Source organism: Sphaerodactylus townsendi, linkage group LG05 (assembly GCF_021028975.2).
Source record: "Sphaerodactylus townsendi isolate TG3544 linkage group LG05, MPM_Stown_v2.3, whole genome shotgun sequence".
Taxonomy (NCBI): Eukaryota; Metazoa; Chordata; class Lepidosauria; order Squamata; family Sphaerodactylidae; genus Sphaerodactylus; species Sphaerodactylus townsendi.
In genome coordinates, this window is record NC_059429.1 from 11,205,082 (window position 1) to 11,220,426 (window position 15,345).

At 89.4% G+C, this 15,345-nt stretch overlaps 1 protein-coding gene across 1 annotated transcript in view; it reads left to right on the top strand.

The window, feature by feature from the left end:
- LOC125433265 (protein unc-13 homolog A-like) overlaps positions 1 to 15,345 on the top strand; it is a 126,853-nt gene that overhangs the window by 33,949 nt on the left and 77,559 nt on the right. The window contains exon 11 of the mRNA XM_048497766.1: positions 730 to 798. Coding sequence (XP_048353723.1) covers positions 730 to 798 — 69 coding nt within the window. The remainder of the gene's footprint in view (positions 1 to 729; positions 799 to 15,345) is intronic.

A 15,345-nucleotide genomic window follows, 5' to 3' on the forward strand; every position in this document is an offset into this window, starting at 1 on the left:
CTTGCCTAAGTGTCCCCATCTGAGATTTCTGCCACCTTAACACAGCATTAGCAACGTTACCATCCCCAGTATGAGGTCCAGGTGGGGGTGGCCTGCAGCTGCTTAAGGGCAGGTCTTCCTAAACCAGTGGTGGTGAACCTTTGGCACTCCAGATGTTATGGACTACAATTCCCATCAGCCCCAATTGGCCATGCTGGCAGGGGCTGATGGGAATTGTAGTCCATAACATCTGGAGTGCCAAAGGTTCGCCACCACTGTCCTAAACCTTCCAATCCATGATCAGATGGAATTTGGGTTGCCAGCAACCTTCACTGTTCCCAACCGACACTAGATTGACACTGGTTCTTTGAGCCCAGAACAGCTGTGTGGTCATCCATCCCAGCCAGGGACACTCCTTCTGTTTTGGGATGGGGCGGTGTTGCCATGAAGGGTACAGGAGGCAAGAAGGGACATATCTCTGTGGGCTGACGCTCCGAAACGACCCAAATAGAGCAGACACCGCGGAGAGTGGTGAACACTTCCAGTCTCGAGATCCGAGGAAGAATTCTCGTTTTGTATCACGTGATCAGTTCCCTTCCCCAATGTGCATGCAGTTCTAAAGCTAGGACTTTTGTCAAATGTTAATTATTTTTGAACGATGAGGGTGTTGGTTGGTTGGTTGGGAGGGGGGTAGAGTTGGTTTTTCTCTTACTCCATTTACCTGCTCCTGGGGCCTATCTTTTTCTGCAGAAAGAACGGTTTGTCAAATTGCTGGACCAGCTACACAATTCTCTTCGGATTGATCTCTCCATGTACCGGGTAAGAGGGTTGTGCCGCGGAAGCATGCTTTGGTGGTGGTGGAGGGATTTAACTGTGGTCCAGATGTCCTTGCCGGGAGATCAACTTAATCCCTTCCCTGAATTTTCAGCTTGTAAAAAGAAAAATCTAGTTGTTTCTGGGTTACAAACATTCAGCAAAAAGTTTAAGAAAACCAGGTTCCTGGAATGGGATTTTGTTTGAACATGATGAATTAAAAACTGGAAGTCTAGTGGACTCTGCATGATTTGCTGTTCTGTAGTGCCTTTTGTGTGCCCATAAACATGTATACATACCTATCAGCAGAGTTTAAAGCGGAGTCACTCTGGTAAGATGAGAAGGTTTATAGTCTTCTTGCACTCACTGCAACCTTCTAGCACCTTGGAAAAGAATACTCTCCACTCAAGATGTTCTTTCCATAGGAAGGTTTTACTTTAGCAGTTGCAAGGTTACACACGTCTATGCAAGACTATAAAGCTATACAGAACTCTTCAGCAAGAACACAGTGAACACACACTGAACTTAACACTCTGAACTCAGACTCAGAACTTAGTATATACAATGCATTGCTTCTTATACATCCAACATGCAGGATATTTCCCCACCCCTACCCCGGCAACAGCCTCTCCCCCCCCCCACCCCCCCCCCCCCCCACCCCCCCCCCCCCCCACCCCCCCCCCCCCCCACCCCCCCCCCCCCCCACCCCCCCCCCCCCCCACCCCCCCCCCCCCCCACCCCCCCCCCCCCCCACCCCCCCCCCCCCCCACCCCCCCCCCCCCCCACCCCCCCCCCCCCCCACCCCCCCCCCCCCCCACCCCCCCCCCCCCCCACCCCCCCCCCCCCCCACCCCCCCCCCCCCCCACCCCCCCCCCCCCCCACCCCCCCCCCCCCCCACCCCCCCCCCCCCCCACCCCCCCCCCCCCCCACCCCCCCCCCCCCCCACCCCCCCCCCCCCCCACCCCCCCCCCCCCCCACCCCCCCCCCCCCCCACCCCCCCCCCCCCCCACCCCCCCCCCCCCCCACCCCCCCCCCCCCCCACCCCCCCCCCCCCCCACCCCCCCCCCCCCCCACCCCCCCCCCCCCCCACCCCCCCCCCCCCCCACCCCCCCCCCCCCCCACCCCCCCCCCCCCCCACCCCCCCCCCCCCCCACCCCCCCCCCCCCCCACCCCCCCCCCCCCCCACCCCCCCCCCCCCCCACCCCCCCCCCCCCCCACCCCCCCCCCCCCCCACCCCCCCCCCCCCCCACCCCCCCCCCCCCCCACCCCCCCCCCCCCCCACCCCCCCCCCCCCCCACCCCCCCCCCCCCCCACCCCCCCCCCCCCCCACCCCCCCCCCCCCCCACCCCCCCCCCCCCCCACCCCCCCCCCCCCCCACCCCCCCCCCCCCCCACCCCCCCCCCCCCCCACCCCCCCCCCCCCCCACCCCCCCCCCCCCCCACCCCCCCCCCCCCCCACCCCCCCCCCCCCCCACCCCCCCCCCCCCCCACCCCCCCCCCCCCCCACCCCCCCCCCCCCCCACCCCCCCCCCCCCCCACCCCCCCCCCCCCCCACCCCCCCCCCCCCCCACCCCCCCCCCCCCCCACCCCCCCCCCCCCCCACCCCCCCCCCCCCCCACCCCCCCCCCCCCCCACCCCCCCCCCCCCCCACCCCCCCCCCCCCCCACCCCCCCCCCCCCCCACCCCCCCCCCCCCCCACCCCCCCCCCCCCCCACCCCCCCCCCCCCCCACCCCCCCCCCCCCCCACCCCCCCCCCCCCCCACCCCCCCCCCCCCCCACCCCCCCCCCCCCCCACCCCCCCCCCCCCCCACCCCCCCCCCCCCCCACCCCCCCCCCCCCCCACCCCCCCCCCCCCCCACCCCCCCCCCCCCCCACCCCCCCCCCCCCCCACCCCCCCCCCCCCCCACCCCCCCCCCCCCCCACCCCCCCCCCCCCCCACCCCCCCCCCCCCCCACCCCCCCCCCCCCCCACCCCCCCCCCCCCCCACCCCCCCCCCCCCCCACCCCCCCCCCCCCCCACCCCCCCCCCCCCCCACCCCCCCCCCCCCCCACCCCCCCCCCCCCCCACCCCCCCCCCCCCCCACCCCCCCCCCCCCCCACCCCCCCCCCCCCCCACCCCCCCCCCCCCCCACCCCCCCCCCCCCCCACCCCCCCCCCCCCCCACCCCCCCCCCCCCCCACCCCCCCCCCCCCCCACCCCCCCCCCCCCCCACCCCCCCCCCCCCCCACCCCCCCCCCCCCCCACCCCCCCCCCCCCCCACCCCCCCCCCCCCCCACCCCCCCCCCCCCCCACCCCCCCCCCCCCCCACCCCCCCCCCCCCCCACCCCCCCCCCCCCCCACCCCCCCCCCCCCCCACCCCCCCCCCCCCCCACCCCCCCCCCCCCCCACCCCCCCCCCCCCCCACCCCCCCCCCCCCCCACCCCCCCCCCCCCCCACCCCCCCCCCCCCCCACCCCCCCCCCCCCCCACCCCCCCCCCCCCCCACCCCCCCCCCCCCCCACCCCCCCCCCCCCCCACCCCCCCCCCCCCCCACCCCCCCCCCCCCCCACCCCCCCCCCCCCCCACCCCCCCCCCCCCCCACCCCCCCCCCCCCCCACCCCCCCCCCCCCCCACCCCCCCCCCCCCCCACCCCCCCCCCCCCCCACCCCCCCCCCCCCCCACCCCCCCCCCCCCCCACCCCCCCCCCCCCCCACCCCCCCCCCCCCCCACCCCCCCCCCCCCCCACCCCCCCCCCCCCCCACCCCCCCCCCCCCCCACCCCCCCCCCCCCCCACCCCCCCCCCCCCCCACCCCCCCCCCCCCCCACCCCCCCCCCCCCCCACCCCCCCCCCCCCCCACCCCCCCCCCCCCCCACCCCCCCCCCCCCCCACCCCCCCCCCCCCCCACCCCCCCCCCCCCCCACCCCCCCCCCCCCCCACCCCCCCCCCCCCCCACCCCCCCCCCCCCCCACCCCCCCCCCCCCCCACCCCCCCCCCCCCCCACCCCCCCCCCCCCCCACCCCCCCCCCCCCCCACCCCCCCCCCCCCCCACCCCCCCCCCCCCCCACCCCCCCCCCCCCCCACCCCCCCCCCCCCCCACCCCCCCCCCCCCCCACCCCCCCCCCCCCCCACCCCCCCCCCCCCCCACCCCCCCCCCCCCCCACCCCCCCCCCCCCCCACCCCCCCCCCCCCCCACCCCCCCCCCCCCCCACCCCCCCCCCCCCCCACCCCCCCCCCCCCCCACCCCCCCCCCCCCCCACCCCCCCCCCCCCCCACCCCCCCCCCCCCCCACCCCCCCCCCCCCCCACCCCCCCCCCCCCCCACCCCCCCCCCCCCCCACCCCCCCCCCCCCCCACCCCCCCCCCCCCCCACCCCCCCCCCCCCCCACCCCCCCCCCCCCCCACCCCCCCCCCCCCCCACCCCCCCCCCCCCCCACCCCCCCCCCCCCCCACCCCCCCCCCCCCCCACCCCCCCCCCCCCCCACCCCCCCCCCCCCCCACCCCCCCCCCCCCCCACCCCCCCCCCCCCCCACCCCCCCCCCCCCCCACCCCCCCCCCCCCCCACCCCCCCCCCCCCCCACCCCCCCCCCCCCCCACCCCCCCCCCCCCCCACCCCCCCCCCCCCCCACCCCCCCCCCCCCCCACCCCCCCCCCCCCCCACCCCCCCCCCCCCCCACCCCCCCCCCCCCCCACCCCCCCCCCCCCCCACCCCCCCCCCCCCCCACCCCCCCCCCCCCCCACCCCCCCCCCCCCCCACCCCCCCCCCCCCCCACCCCCCCCCCCCCCCACCCCCCCCCCCCCCCACCCCCCCCCCCCCCCACCCCCCCCCCCCCCCACCCCCCCCCCCCCCCACCCCCCCCCCCCCCCACCCCCCCCCCCCCCCACCCCCCCCCCCCCCCACCCCCCCCCCCCCCCACCCCCCCCCCCCCCCACCCCCCCCCCCCCCCACCCCCCCCCCCCCCCACCCCCCCCCCCCCCCACCCCCCCCCCCCCCCACCCCCCCCCCCCCCCACCCCCCCCCCCCCCCACCCCCCCCCCCCCCCACCCCCCCCCCCCCCCACCCCCCCCCCCCCCCACCCCCCCCCCCCCCCACCCCCCCCCCCCCCCACCCCCCCCCCCCCCCACCCCCCCCCCCCCCCACCCCCCCCCCCCCCCACCCCCCCCCCCCCCCACCCCCCCCCCCCCCCACCCCCCCCCCCCCCCACCCCCCCCCCCCCCCACCCCCCCCCCCCCCCACCCCCCCCCCCCCCCACCCCCCCCCCCCCCCACCCCCCCCCCCCCCCACCCCCCCCCCCCCCCACCCCCCCCCCCCCCCACCCCCCCCCCCCCCCACCCCCCCCCCCCCCCACCCCCCCCCCCCCCCACCCCCCCCCCCCCCCACCCCCCCCCCCCCCCACCCCCCCCCCCCCCCACCCCCCCCCCCCCCCACCCCCCCCCCCCCCCACCCCCCCCCCCCCCCACCCCCCCCCCCCCCCACCCCCCCCCCCCCCCACCCCCCCCCCCCCCCACCCCCCCCCCCCCCCACCCCCCCCCCCCCCCACCCCCCCCCCCCCCCACCCCCCCCCCCCCCCACCCCCCCCCCCCCCCACCCCCCCCCCCCCCCACCCCCCCCCCCCCCCACCCCCCCCCCCCCCCACCCCCCCCCCCCCCCACCCCCCCCCCCCCCCACCCCCCCCCCCCCCCACCCCCCCCCCCCCCCACCCCCCCCCCCCCCCACCCCCCCCCCCCCCCACCCCCCCCCCCCCCCACCCCCCCCCCCCCCCACCCCCCCCCCCCCCCACCCCCCCCCCCCCCCACCCCCCCCCCCCCCCACCCCCCCCCCCCCCCACCCCCCCCCCCCCCCACCCCCCCCCCCCCCCACCCCCCCCCCCCCCCACCCCCCCCCCCCCCCACCCCCCCCCCCCCCCACCCCCCCCCCCCCCCACCCCCCCCCCCCCCCACCCCCCCCCCCCCCCACCCCCCCCCCCCCCCACCCCCCCCCCCCCCCACCCCCCCCCCCCCCCACCCCCCCCCCCCCCCACCCCCCCCCCCCCCCACCCCCCCCCCCCCCCACCCCCCCCCCCCCCCACCCCCCCCCCCCCCCACCCCCCCCCCCCCCCACCCCCCCCCCCCCCCACCCCCCCCCCCCCCCACCCCCCCCCCCCCCCACCCCCCCCCCCCCCCACCCCCCCCCCCCCCCACCCCCCCCCCCCCCCACCCCCCCCCCCCCCCACCCCCCCCCCCCCCCACCCCCCCCCCCCCCCACCCCCCCCCCCCCCCACCCCCCCCCCCCCCCACCCCCCCCCCCCCCCACCCCCCCCCCCCCCCACCCCCCCCCCCCCCCACCCCCCCCCCCCCCCACCCCCCCCCCCCCCCACCCCCCCCCCCCCCCACCCCCCCCCCCCCCCACCCCCCCCCCCCCCCACCCCCCCCCCCCCCCACCCCCCCCCCCCCCCACCCCCCCCCCCCCCCACCCCCCCCCCCCCCCACCCCCCCCCCCCCCCACCCCCCCCCCCCCCCACCCCCCCCCCCCCCCACCCCCCCCCCCCCCCACCCCCCCCCCCCCCCACCCCCCCCCCCCCCCACCCCCCCCCCCCCCCACCCCCCCCCCCCCCCACCCCCCCCCCCCCCCACCCCCCCCCCCCCCCACCCCCCCCCCCCCCCACCCCCCCCCCCCCCCACCCCCCCCCCCCCCCACCCCCCCCCCCCCCCACCCCCCCCCCCCCCCACCCCCCCCCCCCCCCACCCCCCCCCCCCCCCACCCCCCCCCCCCCCCACCCCCCCCCCCCCCCACCCCCCCCCCCCCCCACCCCCCCCCCCCCCCACCCCCCCCCCCCCCCACCCCCCCCCCCCCCCACCCCCCCCCCCCCCCACCCCCCCCCCCCCCCACCCCCCCCCCCCCCCACCCCCCCCCCCCCCCACCCCCCCCCCCCCCCACCCCCCCCCCCCCCCACCCCCCCCCCCCCCCACCCCCCCCCCCCCCCACCCCCCCCCCCCCCCACCCCCCCCCCCCCCCACCCCCCCCCCCCCCCACCCCCCCCCCCCCCCACCCCCCCCCCCCCCCACCCCCCCCCCCCCCCACCCCCCCCCCCCCCCACCCCCCCCCCCCCCCACCCCCCCCCCCCCCCACCCCCCCCCCCCCCCACCCCCCCCCCCCCCCACCCCCCCCCCCCCCCACCCCCCCCCCCCCCCACCCCCCCCCCCCCCCACCCCCCCCCCCCCCCACCCCCCCCCCCCCCCACCCCCCCCCCCCCCCACCCCCCCCCCCCCCCACCCCCCCCCCCCCCCACCCCCCCCCCCCCCCACCCCCCCCCCCCCCCACCCCCCCCCCCCCCCACCCCCCCCCCCCCCCACCCCCCCCCCCCCCCACCCCCCCCCCCCCCCACCCCCCCCCCCCCCCACCCCCCCCCCCCCCCACCCCCCCCCCCCCCCACCCCCCCCCCCCCCCACCCCCCCCCCCCCCCACCCCCCCCCCCCCCCACCCCCCCCCCCCCCCACCCCCCCCCCCCCCCACCCCCCCCCCCCCCCACCCCCCCCCCCCCCCACCCCCCCCCCCCCCCACCCCCCCCCCCCCCCACCCCCCCCCCCCCCCACCCCCCCCCCCCCCCACCCCCCCCCCCCCCCACCCCCCCCCCCCCCCACCCCCCCCCCCCCCCACCCCCCCCCCCCCCCACCCCCCCCCCCCCCCACCCCCCCCCCCCCCCACCCCCCCCCCCCCCCACCCCCCCCCCCCCCCACCCCCCCCCCCCCCCACCCCCCCCCCCCCCCACCCCCCCCCCCCCCCACCCCCCCCCCCCCCCACCCCCCCCCCCCCCCACCCCCCCCCCCCCCCACCCCCCCCCCCCCCCACCCCCCCCCCCCCCCACCCCCCCCCCCCCCCACCCCCCCCCCCCCCCACCCCCCCCCCCCCCCACCCCCCCCCCCCCCCACCCCCCCCCCCCCCCACCCCCCCCCCCCCCCACCCCCCCCCCCCCCCACCCCCCCCCCCCCCCACCCCCCCCCCCCCCCACCCCCCCCCCCCCCCACCCCCCCCCCCCCCCACCCCCCCCCCCCCCCACCCCCCCCCCCCCCCACCCCCCCCCCCCCCCACCCCCCCCCCCCCCCACCCCCCCCCCCCCCCACCCCCCCCCCCCCCCACCCCCCCCCCCCCCCACCCCCCCCCCCCCCCACCCCCCCCCCCCCCCACCCCCCCCCCCCCCCACCCCCCCCCCCCCCCACCCCCCCCCCCCCCCACCCCCCCCCCCCCCCACCCCCCCCCCCCCCCACCCCCCCCCCCCCCCACCCCCCCCCCCCCCCACCCCCCCCCCCCCCCACCCCCCCCCCCCCCCACCCCCCCCCCCCCCCACCCCCCCCCCCCCCCACCCCCCCCCCCCCCCACCCCCCCCCCCCCCCACCCCCCCCCCCCCCCACCCCCCCCCCCCCCCACCCCCCCCCCCCCCCACCCCCCCCCCCCCCCACCCCCCCCCCCCCCCACCCCCCCCCCCCCCCACCCCCCCCCCCCCCCACCCCCCCCCCCCCCCACCCCCCCCCCCCCCCACCCCCCCCCCCCCCCACCCCCCCCCCCCCCCACCCCCCCCCCCCCCCACCCCCCCCCCCCCCCACCCCCCCCCCCCCCCACCCCCCCCCCCCCCCACCCCCCCCCCCCCCCACCCCCCCCCCCCCCCACCCCCCCCCCCCCCCACCCCCCCCCCCCCCCACCCCCCCCCCCCCCCACCCCCCCCCCCCCCCACCCCCCCCCCCCCCCACCCCCCCCCCCCCCCACCCCCCCCCCCCCCCACCCCCCCCCCCCCCCACCCCCCCCCCCCCCCACCCCCCCCCCCCCCCACCCCCCCCCCCCCCCACCCCCCCCCCCCCCCACCCCCCCCCCCCCCCACCCCCCCCCCCCCCCACCCCCCCCCCCCCCCACCCCCCCCCCCCCCCACCCCCCCCCCCCCCCACCCCCCCCCCCCCCCACCCCCCCCCCCCCCCACCCCCCCCCCCCCCCACCCCCCCCCCCCCCCACCCCCCCCCCCCCCCACCCCCCCCCCCCCCCACCCCCCCCCCCCCCCACCCCCCCCCCCCCCCACCCCCCCCCCCCCCCACCCCCCCCCCCCCCCACCCCCCCCCCCCCCCACCCCCCCCCCCCCCCACCCCCCCCCCCCCCCACCCCCCCCCCCCCCCACCCCCCCCCCCCCCCACCCCCCCCCCCCCCCACCCCCCCCCCCCCCCACCCCCCCCCCCCCCCACCCCCCCCCCCCCCCACCCCCCCCCCCCCCCACCCCCCCCCCCCCCCACCCCCCCCCCCCCCCACCCCCCCCCCCCCCCACCCCCCCCCCCCCCCACCCCCCCCCCCCCCCACCCCCCCCCCCCCCCACCCCCCCCCCCCCCCACCCCCCCCCCCCCCCACCCCCCCCCCCCCCCACCCCCCCCCCCCCCCACCCCCCCCCCCCCCCACCCCCCCCCCCCCCCACCCCCCCCCCCCCCCACCCCCCCCCCCCCCCACCCCCCCCCCCCCCCACCCCCCCCCCCCCCCACCCCCCCCCCCCCCCACCCCCCCCCCCCCCCACCCCCCCCCCCCCCCACCCCCCCCCCCCCCCACCCCCCCCCCCCCCCACCCCCCCCCCCCCCCACCCCCCCCCCCCCCCACCCCCCCCCCCCCCCACCCCCCCCCCCCCCCACCCCCCCCCCCCCCCACCCCCCCCCCCCCCCACCCCCCCCCCCCCCCACCCCCCCCCCCCCCCACCCCCCCCCCCCCCCACCCCCCCCCCCCCCCACCCCCCCCCCCCCCCACCCCCCCCCCCCCCCACCCCCCCCCCCCCCCACCCCCCCCCCCCCCCACCCCCCCCCCCCCCCACCCCCCCCCCCCCCCACCCCCCCCCCCCCCCACCCCCCCCCCCCCCCACCCCCCCCCCCCCCCACCCCCCCCCCCCCCCACCCCCCCCCCCCCCCACCCCCCCCCCCCCCCACCCCCCCCCCCCCCCACCCCCCCCCCCCCCCACCCCCCCCCCCCCCCACCCCCCCCCCCCCCCACCCCCCCCCCCCCCCACCCCCCCCCCCCCCCACCCCCCCCCCCCCCCACCCCCCCCCCCCCCCACCCCCCCCCCCCCCCACCCCCCCCCCCCCCCACCCCCCCCCCCCCCCACCCCCCCCCCCCCCCACCCCCCCCCCCCCCCACCCCCCCCCCCCCCCACCCCCCCCCCCCCCCACCCCCCCCCCCCCCCACCCCCCCCCCCCCCCACCCCCCCCCCCCCCCACCCCCCCCCCCCCCCACCCCCCCCCCCCCCCACCCCCCCCCCCCCCCACCCCCCCCCCCCCCCACCCCCCCCCCCCCCCACCCCCCCCCCCCCCCACCCCCCCCCCCCCCCACCCCCCCCCCCCCCCACCCCCCCCCCCCCCCACCCCCCCCCCCCCCCACCCCCCCCCCCCCCCACCCCCCCCCCCCCCCACCCCCCCCCCCCCCCACCCCCCCCCCCCCCCACCCCCCCCCCCCCCCACCCCCCCCCCCCCCCACCCCCCCCCCCCCCCACCCCCCCCCCCCCCCACCCCCCCCCCCCCCCACCCCCCCCCCCCCCCACCCCCCCCCCCCCCCACCCCCCCCCCCCCCCACCCCCCCCCCCCCCCACCCCCCCCCCCCCCCACCCCCCCCCCCCCCCACCCCCCCCCCCCCCCACCCCCCCCCCCCCCCACCCCCCCCCCCCCCCACCCCCCCCCCCCCCCACCCCCCCCCCCCCCCACCCCCCCCCCCCCCCACCCCCCCCCCCCCCCACCCCCCCCCCCCCCCACCCCCCCCCCCCCCCACCCCCCCCCCCCCCCACCCCCCCCCCCCCCCACCCCCCCCCCCCCCCACCCCCCCCCCCCCCCACCCCCCCCCCCCCCCACCCCCCCCCCCCCCCACCCCCCCCCCCCCCCACCCCCCCCCCCCCCCACCCCCCCCCCCCCCCACCCCCCCCCCCCCCCACCCCCCCCCCCCCCCACCCCCCCCCCCCCCCACCCCCCCCCCCCCCCACCCCCCCCCCCCCCCACCCCCCCCCCCCCCCACCCCCCCCCCCCCCCACCCCCCCCCCCCCCCACCCCCCCCCCCCCCCACCCCCCCCCCCCCCCACCCCCCCCCCCCCCCACCCCCCCCCCCCCCCACCCCCCCCCCCCCCCACCCCCCCCCCCCCCCACCCCCCCCCCCCCCCACCCCCCCCCCCCCCCACCCCCCCCCCCCCCCACCCCCCCCCCCCCCCACCCCCCCCCCCCCCCACCCCCCCCCCCCCCCACCCCCCCCCCCCCCCACCCCCCCCCCCCCCCACCCCCCCCCCCCCCCACCCCCCCCCCCCCCCACCCCCCCCCCCCCCCACCCCCCCCCCCCCCCACCCCCCCCCCCCCCCACCCCCCCCCCCCCCCACCCCCCCCCCCCCCCACCCCCCCCCCCCCCCACCCCCCCCCCCCCCCACCCCCCCCCCCCCCCACCCCCCCCCCCCCCCACCCCCCCCCCCCCCCACCCCCCCCCCCCCCCACCCCCCCCCCCCCCCACCCCCCCCCCCCCCCACCCCCCCCCCCCCCCACCCCCCCCCCCCCCCACCCCCCCCCCCCCCCACCCCCCCCCCCCCCCACCCCCCCCCCCCCCCACCCCCCCCCCCCCCCACCCCCCCCCCCCCCCACCCCCCCCCCCCCCCACCCCCCCCCCCCCCCACCCCCCCCCCCCCCCACCCCCCCCCCCCCCCACCCCCCCCCCCCCCCACCCCCCCCCCCCCCCACCCCCCCCCCCCCCCACCCCCCCCCCCCCCCACCCCCCCCCCCCCCCACCCCCCCCCCCCCCCACCCCCCCCCCCCCCCACCCCCCCCCCCCCCCACCCCCCCCCCCCCCCACCCCCCCCCCCCCCCACCCCCCCCCCCCCCCACCCCCCCCCCCCCCCACCCCCCCCCCCCCCCACCCCCCCCCCCCCCCACCCCCCCCCCCCCCCACCCCCCCCCCCCCCCACCCCCCCCCCCCCCCACCCCCCCCCCCCCCCACCCCCCCCCCCCCCCACCCCCCCCCCCCCCCACCCCCCCCCCCCCCCACCCCCCCCCCCCCCCACCCCCCCCCCCCCCCACCCCCCCCCCCCCCCACCCCCCCCCCCCCCCACCCCCCCCCCCCCCCACCCCCCCCCCCCCCCACCCCCCCCCCCCCCCACCCCCCCCCCCCCCCACCCCCCCCCCCCCCCACCCCCCCCCCCCCCCACCCCCCCCCCCCCCCACCCCCCCCCCCCCCCACCCCCCCCCCCCCCCACCCCCCCCCCCCCCCACCCCCCCCCCCCCCCACCCCCCCCCCCCCCCACCCCCCCCCCCCCCCACCCCCCCCCCCCCCCACCCCCCCCCCCCCCCACCCCCCCCCCCCCCCACCCCCCCCCCCCCCCACCCCCCCCCCCCCCCACCCCCCCCCCCCCCCACCCCCCCCCCCCCCCACCCCCCCCCCCCCCCACCCCCCCCCCCCCCCACCCCCCCCCCCCCCCACCCCCCCCCCCCCCCACCCCCCCCCCCCCCCACCCCCCCCCCCCCCCACCCCCCCCCCCCCCCACCCCCCCCCCCCCCCACCCCCCCCCCCCCCCACCCCCCCCCCCCCCCACCCCCCCCCCCCCCCACCCCCCCCCCCCCCCACCCCCCCCCCCCCCCACCCCCCCCCCCCCCCACCCCCCCCCCCCCCCACCCCCCCCCCCCCCCACCCCCCCCCCCCCCCACCCCCCCCCCCCCCCACCCCCCCCCCCCCCCACCCCCCCCCCCCCCCACCCCCCCCCCCCCCCACCCCCCCCCCCCCCCACCCCCCCCCCCCCCCACCCCCCCCCCCCCCCACCCCCCCCCCCCCCCACCCCCCCCCCCCCCCACCCCCCCCCCCCCCCACCCCCCCCCCCCCCCACCCCCCCCCCCCCCCACCCCCCCCCCCCCCCACCCCCCCCCCCCCCCACCCCCCCCCCCCCCCACCCCCCCCCCCCCCCACCCCCCCCCCCCCCCACCCCCCCCCCCCCCCACCCCCCCCCCCCCCCACCCCCCCCCCCCCCCACCCCCCCCCCCCCCCACCCCCCCCCCCCCCCACCCCCCCCCCCCCCCACCCCCCCCCCCCCCCACCCCCCCCCCCCCCCACCCCCCCCCCCCCCCACCCCCCCCCCCCCCCACCCCCCCCCCCCCCCACCCCCCCCCCCCCCCACCCCCCCCCCCCCCCACCCCCCCCCCCCCCCACCCCCCCCCCCCCCCACCCCCCCCCCCCCCCACCCCCCCCCCCCCCCACCCCCCCCCCCCCCCACCCCCCCCCCCCCCCACCCCCCCCCCCCCCCACCCCCCCCCCCCCCCACCCCCCCCCCCCCCCACCCCCCCCCCCCCCCACCCCCCCCCCCCCCCACCCCCCCCCCCCCCCACCCCCCCCCCCCCCCACCCCCCCCCCCCCCCACCCCCCCCCCCCCCCACCCCCCCCCCCCCCCACCCCCCCCCCCCCCCACCCCCCCCCCCCCCCACCCCCCCCCCCCCCCACCCCCCCCCCCCCCCACCCCCCCCCCCCCCCACCCCCCCCCCCCCCCACCCCCCCCCCCCCCCACCCCCCCCCCCCCCCACCCCCCCCCCCCCCCACCCCCCCCCCCCCCCACCCCCCCCCCCCCCCACCCCCCCCCCCCCCCACCCCCCCCCCCCCCCACCCCCCCCCCCCCCCACCCCCCCCCCCCCCCACCCCCCCCCCCCCCCACCCCCCCCCCCCCCCACCCCCCCCCCCCCCCACCCCCCCCCCCCCCCACCCCCCCCCCCCCCCACCCCCCCCCCCCCCCACCCCCCCCCCCCCCCACCCCCCCCCCCCCCCACCCCCCCCCCCCCCCACCCCCCCCCCCCCCCACCCCCCCCCCCCCCCACCCCCCCCCCCCCCCACCCCCCCCCCCCCCCACCCCCCCCCCCCCCCACCCCCCCCCCCCCCCACCCCCCCCCCCCCCCACCCCCCCCCCCCCCCACCCCCCCCCCCCCCCACCCCCCCCCCCCCCCACCCCCCCCCCCCCCCACCCCCCCCCCCCCCCACCCCCCCCCCCCCCCACCCCCCCCCCCCCCCACCCCCCCCCCCCCCCACCCCCCCCCCCCCCCACCCCCCCCCCCCCCCACCCCCCCCCCCCCCCACCCCCCCCCCCCCCCACCCCCCCCCCCCCCCACCCCCCCCCCCCCCCACCCCCCCCCCCCCCCACCCCCCCCCCCCCCCACCCCCCCCCCCCCCCACCCCCCCCCCCCCCCACCCCCCCCCCCCCCCACCCCCCCCCCCCCCCACCCCCCCCCCCCCCCACCCCCCCCCCCCCCCACCCCCCCCCCCCCCCACCCCCCCCCCCCCCCACCCCCCCCCCCCCCCACCCCCCCCCCCCCCCACCCCCCCCCCCCCCCACCCCCCCCCCCCCCCACCCCCCCCCCCCCCCACCCCCCCCCCCCCCCACCCCCCCCCCCCCCCACCCCCCCCCCCCCCCACCCCCCCCCCCCCCCACCCCCCCCCCCCCCCACCCCCCCCCCCCCCCACCCCCCCCCCCCCCCACCCCCCCCCCCCCCCACCCCCCCCCCCCCCCACCCCCCCCCCCCCCCACCCCCCCCCCCCCCCACCCCCCCCCCCCCCCACCCCCCCCCCCCCCCACCCCCCCCCCCCCCCACCCCCCCCCCCCCCCACCCCCCCCCCCCCCCACCCCCCCCCCCCCCCACCCCCCCCCCCCCCCACCCCCCCCCCCCCCCACCCCCCCCCCCCCCCACCCCCCCCCCCCCCCACCCCCCCCCCCCCCCACCCCCCCCCCCCCCCACCCCCCCCCCCCCCCACCCCCCCCCCCCCCCACCCCCCCCCCCCCCCACCCCCCCCCCCCCCCACCCCCCCCCCCCCCCACCCCCCCCCCCCCCCACCCCCCCCCCCCCCCACCCCCCCCCCCCCCCACCCCCCCCCCCCCCCACCCCCCCCCCCCCCCACCCCCCCCCCCCCCCACCCCCCCCCCCCCCCACCCCCCCCCCCCCCCACCCCCCCCCCCCCCCACCCCCCCCCCCCCCCACCCCCCCCCCCCCCCACCCCCCCCCCCCCCCACCCCCCCCCCCCCCCACCCCCCCCCCCCCCCACCCCCCCCCCCCCCCACCCCCCCCCCCCCCCACCCCCCCCCCCCCCCACCCCCCCCCCCCCCCACCCCCCCCCCCCCCCACCCCCCCCCCCCCCCACCCCCCCCCCCCCCCACCCCCCCCCCCCCCCACCCCCCCCCCCCCCCACCCCCCCCCCCCCCCACCCCCCCCCCCCCCCACCCCCCCCCCCCCCCACCCCCCCCCCCCCCCACCCCCCCCCCCCCCCACCCCCCCCCCCCCCCACCCCCCCCCCCCCCCACCCCCCCCCCCCCCCACCCCCCCCCCCCCCCACCCCCCCCCCCCCCCACCCCCCCCCCCCCCCACCCCCCCCCCCCCCCACCCCCCCCCCCCCCCACCCCCCCCCCCCCCCACCCCCCCCCCCCCCCACCCCCCCCCCCCCCCACCCCCCCCCCCCCCCACCCCCCCCCCCCCCCACCCCCCCCCCCCCCCACCCCCCCCCCCCCCCACCCCCCCCCCCCCCCACCCCCCCCCCCCCCCACCCCCCCCCCCCCCCACCCCCCCCCCCCCCCACCCCCCCCCCCCCCCACCCCCCCC